Source organism: Solanum dulcamara, chromosome 1 (genome assembly GCF_947179165.1).
Source record: "Solanum dulcamara chromosome 1, daSolDulc1.2, whole genome shotgun sequence".
Taxonomy (NCBI): Eukaryota; Viridiplantae; Streptophyta; class Magnoliopsida; order Solanales; family Solanaceae; genus Solanum; species Solanum dulcamara.
Genome location: NC_077237.1, coordinates 83,922,671 through 83,932,871, shown reverse-complemented (window position 1 = coordinate 83,932,871; position 10,201 = coordinate 83,922,671). Strand labels below are relative to the sequence as shown.

At 35.5% G+C, this 10,201-nt stretch overlaps 1 protein-coding gene across 1 annotated transcript; it reads right to left on the bottom strand.

Annotated features, from left to right (window-relative positions):
- Positions 1 to 7,454: 7,454 nt before the first annotated feature.
- Positions 7,455 to 9,867, bottom strand: LOC129880847 (subtilisin-like protease SBT3). The gene has a single exon (XM_055955077.1). The coding sequence runs from the start codon at positions 9,771 to 9,773 to the stop codon at positions 7,503 to 7,505; it is 2,271 nt and encodes a 756-aa protein (XP_055811052.1). The 5' UTR covers positions 9,774 to 9,867; the 3' UTR covers positions 7,455 to 7,502.
- Between the last annotated feature and the right edge of the window lie 334 nt (positions 9,868 to 10,201).

Here is a 10,201-nt window from a genome sequence, read left to right as displayed (position 1 = left end):
AAGGTTTTACAACAAAAGCTGCCCGAAAGGCAGTTCACCAAAAAATTCACCGACTAACATACACAAAAAACTTAAAAAATGGTCTAATTACTGTTAAGTGGCCATTAAATGCTAAAACGTGACGTGAATTATGACAAGGTTGTACATACTACTTCCTTAGATCATTACGGAGAATCATGTAAAGGTTTTGTAAAATAAGGGCCTGAAAGTCAATTCACCAAAAAATTAATTTACTAACACACTTAAAAAATTGAGAAAATCGCCTAATTCTTATTGGGTGACTCCGAAATGTTTTTAAAATGATGTGAATCATGACGAGACTATATGTACTACTGCCTCAGATCATTAGAGGGTCTTATAAAGGTTTTGCAAAACGTAGAATTCTTCTAATTCGTATTGAGTGATCCCTAAATGCAAAAACAATTGGTGTAGATCATGGAGAGTTTATACGTATTTCTCCTCCAAGGTTATTACGAACGGTCCTGTAAAGATTTTGCAAAAAGGATCTCGAAATCCAGTTCACCAAAAATTCATTGATTAATACACACAATAATTAAGAAAATGACCTAATTCCTGTTGAGTGACCTCTTAATGTTAAAATAATTAAGAGGATCATAGAGAGGTTATATATTCTAGTCCTCAGAACATTACAGAGGTTCATGTAAAGGTTTTGCACAAAAAAATTCTGAAAGCTAGTTCACCGAAAAAATTTATTTACTAACACACACGAAAAAATTAAGAAAATTACTTAATTTTTTTGTTGAATAGAGAGGTTATTAATTTTTTCGAAAGTTAGTTCACCAAAACATTCATTGACTAGTACACATTGAAAAATTTAAAAAATTATCTAATTCCTGTTGACTAAACCTAAATGCTAAAAAAGGTGCACATCATGGGGTTACTATATGAACTGCTACCCCAAGTCATTACGGAGGGTCATGTATGTAAAAGAAAAGTGTCTGAAAGTCAGTTTTCCTAAAACTTCAATGATTAACACACACGAAAACTAAGAAAATTGTCTACGTCCTATTAAGGAGCCCATAAATGCTAAAATATTGTGTGGATAATGGCGAGACTATAAGTACTTTTTCCCCAGGTCATTTCGGATGGTCCAATAAAGATTTCACATAGAAACGAGCACGAAAGGCAATTCACGAAAAATTTAAATTGACTAACACACACAAAAACTGAAAAAATTTGCTAATTACTATTGAGTGCCCCCAAAATACTAAAAAAATGGCACAGAAAATGGCGAGGCTATGCGTACTGCTCTCCATATCATTACGTAGGGTTCTATAAAAGATTTGCAAAAAAAGTCTCCGAAAACTAGTTTACCAAAAAATTTATCAACTAACACATACGAAAAAACTAAACAAATCACATAATTCCTGTTGAGTGCCCCTAAATGCTAAAAATAATAACACGGATCATGGAGACGCTATATTTATTGCTCCCCTATATCATTATATAGGTCCTGTAAAGGTTTTGCAAAACAATTGTCCTAAATCTAATTCATCAAAAAAATCATTGATTAACACACACGAAAAATTAAAAAAATATCCCAATTCCTATTGAATGTCCCTTAAATACTAAAAAAAAAAAGCGTGGATCATAGCGAAACTATAGACATTGTTACCCCATATCTTTAGGGTCTAGTAAAGGTATTGCAAAAAAAGTGCCCAAAAGGTAGTGCACCAAACAATTTATTGAATAACACACAAAAAAAAAATCTCTTAACTTCTGTTGATTAGCCCTTAAATGCTATAAAATGGGGTGAATCATGGCGAGGCTATAAGTGTTGCTCACTCAAGTTATTACGGAGGGTCATTTAAAGGTTTTACAAAAAGGTACCCAAATTTCAGTTCACCAAAAAGATTATTGACTAACATACACAAAACATGATAAAATCACCTAATTCTATTGAGTGAACACTAAATGCTAACAAAATCGCATCGATCATGGCGATGCTATACGTACTGATCTCTCAGGTCATTACGGAGGGTCCTTTAGAGATTTTTCAAAAAAAGGGCATGAAAGTTGATTCATCAAAACATTCATTGACTAACATACACGAAAAACTGAAAAAATCATCTAATTTTTGTTGAGTGGTCCTAATTGCAAAAAAAAGGTGTGGATCATAAAAAGGCTATAAATACTTGTTCCTAGGTCATTACGGAGGGTTCTTTAAGGTTTTTCAGAAAAATGCTCGAAAATATTTCACCAAAAAATTTATTGAATAACACATACGAAAAAATTGAGAAAATCGCACAATTCTTGTTAACTGCCCCCTAAATGCTAAACAATGGCGTGTATCATGGCGAGGTTATATGTACTAATCCCTCAAATAATTACAGAGTGTATTGTAAAAGTTTTGCGAAAAAAAGGTCTTAAAGACACTTTACCAAAAAATTCATTAACTAAAACACACAAAAAACTGAGCAAATCACCTGATTAATATTGGTGCCCCTTAAATGCTAGTGCGGATAATGGCGAAGCTATACATACTGCTCCCCCAGGTTATTAGAGTGGGTCTTATTAAGATTTTACAAAAAAAAAGTTCCCAAAATATAATTCACCATTAAATTTATTGACTAACACACAAAAAACTCAGAAAATTACATAATTTCTATTGAGTTGCCCCTAAATGCAAAAAAATACGTGGATAATGGCGAGGATATAAAGTTGTATCATGACGAGGGTATACATACTTTTCTCCTAGGTCATTATAGTGTATCCTATAAAGATTTTACAAAAAAAAAAAAGCTCGAAAGCCAGTACACTAATAAATTCATTAACGAACACACATGAAAAACTTTTAAAAATTGCTTAATTCTTGTTAATGGTCCCTAAATGCCAAAAAAATGGTGTGGATAATAGAGAGTCTATGCGTACTTCTCCCCTTGGAGATTAAGTATGGTCCTGTAAGGATTTTACAAAAAAAAGTGTCTAAAAGGCAGTTCACCAAAAAGTTCATTGACGAACACAAGGAAAATTAAGAAAATTGTTAATTCTTATTAAGTGACTCCTAAATGCTAAAAGATAGCGTGGATCATAGTGAGGCTAAAAGTACTTCTCCCCTAGGTAATTACGGAGGATCCTATAAAGGTTTTGCAAAAAAGGTGCTCAAAAGTCTGTTTACCAAAAAAACCATTGACTTAAAACATAGAAAATTAAGAAAATTGTCTAATTCATGTTGAATGGCCCCTAAATGTCAAAAATGGCGTGGATCATGGAAAGAATATGTATACTTCTCCCCCATGTCATTATGAAGAGTCTTATAAGGGTTTTTCACAAAAAGTGTGCGAGAGTCAGTTCACCAAAAAATTCATTAACTAACACACACGAAAAATTAAGAAAATCGACTAATTCCTATTAAAAGGCCCTAAATACTAAAAAATGATGTGGATCATGGAGAGGCTATAAGTATTTCTCCCCTAGGTCATTACAGAGGAATCTATAAATGTTTTTCATAAGTGCCTGAAAGTTAGTTCACAAAAAAATTCATTGACTAACACACACGAAAACTAAGAAAATCGTCCAATTACTGTTGAGTACCCCTAAATGCTAAAAATAGTGTAGATCATGGCTATATGTACATCTACCCCAAGTCATTTCTAAGGGTCATGTAAAGGTTTTGCAAAAAAAATGCCCGAAAGTCAGTTCACTAAAAAAATTCATTGACTAATACATACGAAAAACTGAGAAAATCATTTTATTCCTGTTGAGTGGCCTCTAAATGTTAAAAAATGACATGGATCATAGTGAAAATATGCGTACTGTTCTCACAGGTCATAATGGATGGTCATGTAAAAGTCTTACAAACAAAGGGCCCAAAGCCAGTTCACCAAAAAAATTGTTGGCTACACACAAGGAAAAAAAAATCGTCTAATTCCTACTGAGTGACTCCTAAATGCTAAAATATTGCACGTATTATGGCGAGGCTATATATACTTATCCCCAAGCTAATATGGAGGGTCATATAAAGATTTTGTAAAGAGAGTGGAACTCATTGACTAAACACATGAAAAACTAAGAAAATTGCTTAATTTCTATTGACTGGCTTCTAAATGCTAGAAAAAATAGCGCGGATCATGGCGAGTCAATACGTACTACTTTCCCAGGTCATTACGGTGGGTCTTGTAAAAAATGTGTCTGAAAGTCAATTCACCGAAAAATTGATTGATTAACACACAATAAAAACTGAGAAAACATCTAATTCCTATTGAGTAACCCCTAAATTCAAAAAAATATAGTGTGGATCATGGCAAGATTATACGTATTGCTCCCCTAGGTCATTACGAAGGATCTTGTAATGCTTTTTTTTAAGAAAAATGGCTCGAAAATCAATTCACCAAAATATTTATTGACTAACGCATTCGAAAAACTAAGAAAATTGTTTAATTCTCTTAAATGGCCCTTAAATGTTAAAACAATGGTGTGGATCATGACGAGGCTAGACCTACTGCTCCCCTAGGTCATTAAGGATAGTCCTATAAAGTTTTTTCAGAAAAAGTGTCTGAAAGCCAGTTCATCAAAGAAATCATTGAGTAGCACACAAGAAAAATTGAGAAAATCGCCTACTTTCTGTTGAGTGGCCCCTAAATGGTAAAAAATAGTCTGGATTATGGCGAGGCTAAACGTACTGCTTCTCAAGGTCATTACAAAAGGTCTTGTAAAGGCTTTACACAAAAGGACCCGAAAAACCAATTCACCAAAAAATTCATTGACTAACACACGGGAAAAATTGAGAAAATCACTTAATTCATGTTGAGTGGCCCCTAAAATGCTCAAAAGAATAATATGAATCATGGCGAGGCTATATATACTTCTCTCTAGGTCATTGCAGAGGGTCTTATAAAAGTTTTTTTTAAAAAAGGGCCAGAAAGTCAGTTCATCAAAAATTTCATTAACTAACACAAACGAAAAACTAAGAAAATCGTCTAAATCCTGTTGAATGGCCTCTAATTGCTAAAAAAATGACGCGGATCATGGCGATTATATACATACTATTCCCCGAAGTCATTATGGAGGGTCCTATAAAGGTTTTGCAAAAAAAAAGTGTCCGAAAACCAGTTCACTAAAAAATTTATTGACTAATACACACGGAAAACAAAGAAACGCCTAATTTCTGTTGAGTGACCCATAAATGCTAAAATAAATTGTATGGATCATGGAGAGAATATACTTATTTCTCCCCCTAGTTATTACGAATGAACCTGCAAAGATTTTTCCAAAAAAGACTCGAAAGTCATTTCACCAAAAATATATTCATCGACTAACACAAACGAAAAACTGAGAAAATCGTCTAATTTCAATTGAGTGGCCCGTAAATGCTTAAAATATGGGGTGGATCATGGCGAAATTATACATACTTCTCCCCCAGTTAATTCTGGAGGATCGTGTAAAGGTTTTGCAAAAAAGTGCCCGAAAGTTAATTCACCAAAAAATTTATTGACTAACACGCACAAAAATTGAGAAAATCGCTTAATTTCGTTTGACTCGCACCTAAATGGTAAAAAATGACGCGGATCATGGCGAGGCTATACGTACTGCTTTGACAGATCATTACGGAGGGTTCTGTAAATGTTTTATAAATAAATGTTTTATAAATAAGTGTCTGAAAGTTAGTTCACCAAAAATTCACTAAATAATACACACAAAAAATTGTGAAAATTCGTATGTAACTCTTATTGTTGGCCTTGAAATAGATACATGTGAAAAGAAATACATAATTTTACTTCACATTTATTCATTAATCTTTCACATTTTCACAAGACATGTCTGCCTACAGAGGATCCATTCTTATGGTAGTTGCAACAATGGGATTTTTTACCACATATTTACGACTAGTTTCAACCGAACTCAAAGAACCATAAACCAGGTAATGATCTACTAGCAATGAACCTTCTATCCTTAGCTTGTAACTTTGTTTTTCATCATGACCGAGTGGATGGCAGCAGGGCTCCATTTGGGGTAAGCCCCTTTCAGAAGTGCTGCTACACCAGCAGCATGAGGGTATGACATCGACGTACCAGATATAATGTTGAAGTTACTGTAAGCCTCTCGCGAGTTAATTGATAATATTTTCTTTTCTCAAACCAAGCTAATGGAAAGAAAGACGACAGAACTAGTATATACCGGATATACCGGATTGAGAGAGGGTGGAACACATTCCAGTGAATGGATTGGTCTAAACTAAATGTTGGGCAAGGGCCCGTACTCTCTCTTCTGTGGATACGCTATCCCTTTTGGCTATGGTTTTCAGCTACCGGTGATTTCTGAGGCCATGAAACTAATATCAGAGCCAAGATTTGAGATATCTGATATAGAAGCAAGAGCGGTCAAGTACCAACTATGATTGCTAGAAAAAGCTTTAGGCATGGCTGACAAGTCCATATGAATTATATAAGTTTCTGTCTGAGACACAGTAAATGGAAATAAGATGGAAAGGAACCAGAAGCACAAGGCAATACAATTAACCATATTGTTGCAGAATGAAATAGAAGTTGAGATATTTTCATGAACATAAGCTAGTTTACTTATATGGAGAAGTAAGAAGCCAAAGTTTTTCCCTTTCTTCCTACTTCTCAATCAGTTGTCCATATTTTCTATATTTTGAAGTTGCAAGTTAAAAGGAAGCCCTCATTAATTCCAACTTTGCTTCACTCTAAAGGAACTGTCTTTGCCAATGCCCCACTATCATCTCAAAAGTTGCTTTAGTTGTATTCCCTGCATCCCAAATTATGTGTCGTAATTTTCTCTTTAGTCTGTCCCAAAAGAATGTCATAGTGTATGTGACTCAGATTCTTTAAAAAAACATGGAGTGTGTGTAGGATACTCCAAAAGCAATGCATTTTTAAGATCTTCCACGATTGTGGCAGTCATTTCTGAAACTTCAAGCAACATAACTCATAGTTCTCAATCATGGAACCAAAGATAAAGACAGGAGTGCATCCTGTATCCATCATACGTAAAGCCATAACCACTAAAACTAACTTCCAAATTCTATAGGTAAAAAGTATTACCCCAGTATTATATTCATTGGTCCAGAGACTTAAGCTGATGATCTTGATGATAAATACTAATAATTGTATAAAGGAGGACCAATTGAAATAATGTACGCAGACTTTATGGATTCTAGATTTTAGATCAGCAACCTCAAATACTAATAATTGTGTAAATTTAGTATCTATATTACTTATTATCTTGTTTTTAGTCTGTATTAATTCTTGTTGAGTTTATGATGTATTGACCATTTTCTTCTTAACAAAAGACAAATGGCTGAGCTGTCTTGTCTTGGATAATTATTTGCCTCAATTGTCAATAATTCAATCTTATATGTTTTGAGTTCAAATTAATCCAACTACTGTTAAAGATAGAGAAAAATAATCATTTGAACTTTTCATCCATCAATCAACAAGTTAGTCTTTAACTAAGTGAAAAAAAATGCATAATTTTACTCCACAATTATTCATTAGATAGTGTTTTAATCAGTTCTGTTCTCACAGAGGATCTACTCTTATGGTAGTAGCAACAATAGTACTTTTTACAACATATTTACCACTAGTTTCAACCCAGCTTAAAGAACCATAAACCAGAAAATTATCTACTAGCAATGGACCTTCTATGCTTAGCTTGTAACTTTGGTTTTCATACTTCTCTTTGAAAACCAACTTGTCAGGTGCAACACTAACTTTATATTCACCCATTGGGGTCAATTTTGCTGTGTATGTTGACATGCCATCTCCAAGATTAGTCACTGTCCTGTTGAATTCTTGTATCCGTTTCGGATCCGACTTGCTGCTGTTATAGTTGAAATAGCCAATGAAAGATGGATAGTTTAAGTCCAATGAAGGGTTGGAACAGGCATATGAGGAGGATCTTGTGATGGCTTTTATCTGTTTGGATGTAAAATCTAGACCACAGAGGAGATTTATGTAGTCTTCTGGTGTAACGTCGTAGATAAGTCCGGGGTCCAGTGCCTTATTTGGATTGATATGGCCAGCTCCCATGGCTAGAGGATCAGCAGCATTGTTGTTTCTACCGATGTCTCGGATGGGACCTTGTGTGTTGTCCAATGCATCAGCTGTGGTCATCATGGCCGAGCGGATGGCAGCAGGGCTCCATTTGGGGTGTACCTCTTTCAGAAGTGCTGCTACACCAGCAGCATGAGGGCATGCCATCGACGTACCAGATATAATGTTGAAGTTACTGTAAAGTTTTTGTGAGTTAATTTCATCTATTGGTAATGTTTGAGGCCATGATGCTAATATCAATGCGCCCGGAGCCATCAGGTCAGGTTTGAGAATAAAAGGACAGCTTTGTGATGGTCCCCTTGAGCTATAGCCAGCAACTTTTGGTGCTGGTTTAGCACCAAGATGTGTCACTTGAAATTCGAGTCTTGCTTTAGGTGAAGGACTATTCTTGATGTACTCCAAAACTTTATCACCATCTTGAAAGTTCAAAAACATAGCCGGGAATTCACTTTGGAGGTAGAATTCCAATTCAGTAGTGTTTGTTATGAAGACACCACCCGAAACGTTTGAATTTCTTACATTGTACACTTGATCACTTATTGATCCATTCGCGTCATAGCAGACCGCGATTTTGTATGCATTTTTTTTTAATTCCTTATCCTCTAGGCATGTATTGAGGAAAACGATGGAGCTATCACTTGAACTTGAATTCCCAGGGTAGAGGGATAAACCAGTGACTGAAATTCCATTGCCTAGAGTTAGTCTCCCAAGAAATTCACGGTCGACTGTGCCAGCAGCAACAGTGAGAACCCAAGGTGTTCCATTATGCAAACTCTCATCATCAGGCCCTTCATTTCCAGCTGAAGTGGAAACAAATATACCTTTCTCCATTGCAGCAAATGCAGCAATAGCTATCGGATCATCATATAGCGGACGACCATCTATGCCTAATGACAACGATATTACATCCACTCCATCCTCAATTGCCTGATCAATTGCAGCCAGAATATCAGATAACATTGTACCTTCATCCCACAAAGCCTTGTACATTGCCACATGAGCCTTTGGTGCAATGCCTGTGGCAGCACCAGGGGCATAGCCAAAATAAGATGCAGATTCTACACGACTTCCTGCAGCTGTGGAGGACGTGTGAGTTCCATGCCCTTCTGTGTCACGAGCTGAATTCATCGCGATGGTAATATTCGGATTGCTAGCAATTAACCCTTTGTTGAAGTAACGCGCACCAATGAGTTTCTTGTTGCACAAAGAGGAATTAAATTGAGTACCACTTTCACATTCACCTTTCCATCTTGATGGAACATCAGTCATCCCATTATCATTATAACTTTTACTCTCTGGCCAAACCCCTGTGTCAACCAAACCAATTACAACATCTCTGCCATAATCTGACTTTGGCCATGCACCAGAATTGGAATTCAAGCCAAGGAATTGAGACGTATGTGTCGTGTCCATTTTAATTGTCATGTCCTTAGTTGAAGAAAGATAGCCTGGAGAATTCCTGATAACTTGTAACTCAGAAGGAGAAAGACTTGCACTAAAACCATGAATGGCATTAGTGTAAGCATATACAAGGGAATTTATGTTACTAACAGAACCAAATTTTGAGCTATCTGATATAGAAGCAAGAGTGGACAAGTACCAACTACGATGGCTAGAAAAAGCTTTTGGCATGGCTGACAAATCCATATGGATGATATAAGTTTCTGACTTAGACATGGAAAATGGTAAAAATATAGTAGCAAGGAACCAGAAGCACAAGGCAATACAGTTAGCCATATTGTTAAAGAACAAAATAGAAGATGGGATGTATTCTTGAACATACGTTAGTTTACTTATATAGAGATCCAACTTCTCAATCAGTTGTCCATATTTCCTAGATATTGAAATTGCAACTTGCAAGTTAAAAGGAAGCTTGCAATAATTCCCAACTCTGCTTCACTCAAAAAGGAACTTTCTTTTGTCATTTCCCCCAATCTGTCATGTCAAAGTTGCTTTAGTTGTACTCCTTCCGTCCTAAATTATGTGTTGTACTTTTCTTTTTAGTCTGTCTTAAAAAAGTGTCATACTCTATGTTGTTCAAAGTGAATCGGATACTCTGAAAGCTATGTATTTATCGAGGATCAGACATAGATACGGCATCAATTTTGGAAAGTTCAAGCAACACAAGTCATACCAATTTAACTTTAAAGTTCTTAACATTTTGT

What these genes read in the sequence shown, in the direction of transcription:
- LOC129880847 (XM_055955077.1), bottom strand. Translation starts at nt 9,773, where the DNA reads ATGGCTAACTGTATTGCCTTGTGCTTCTGGTTCCTTGCTACTATATTT.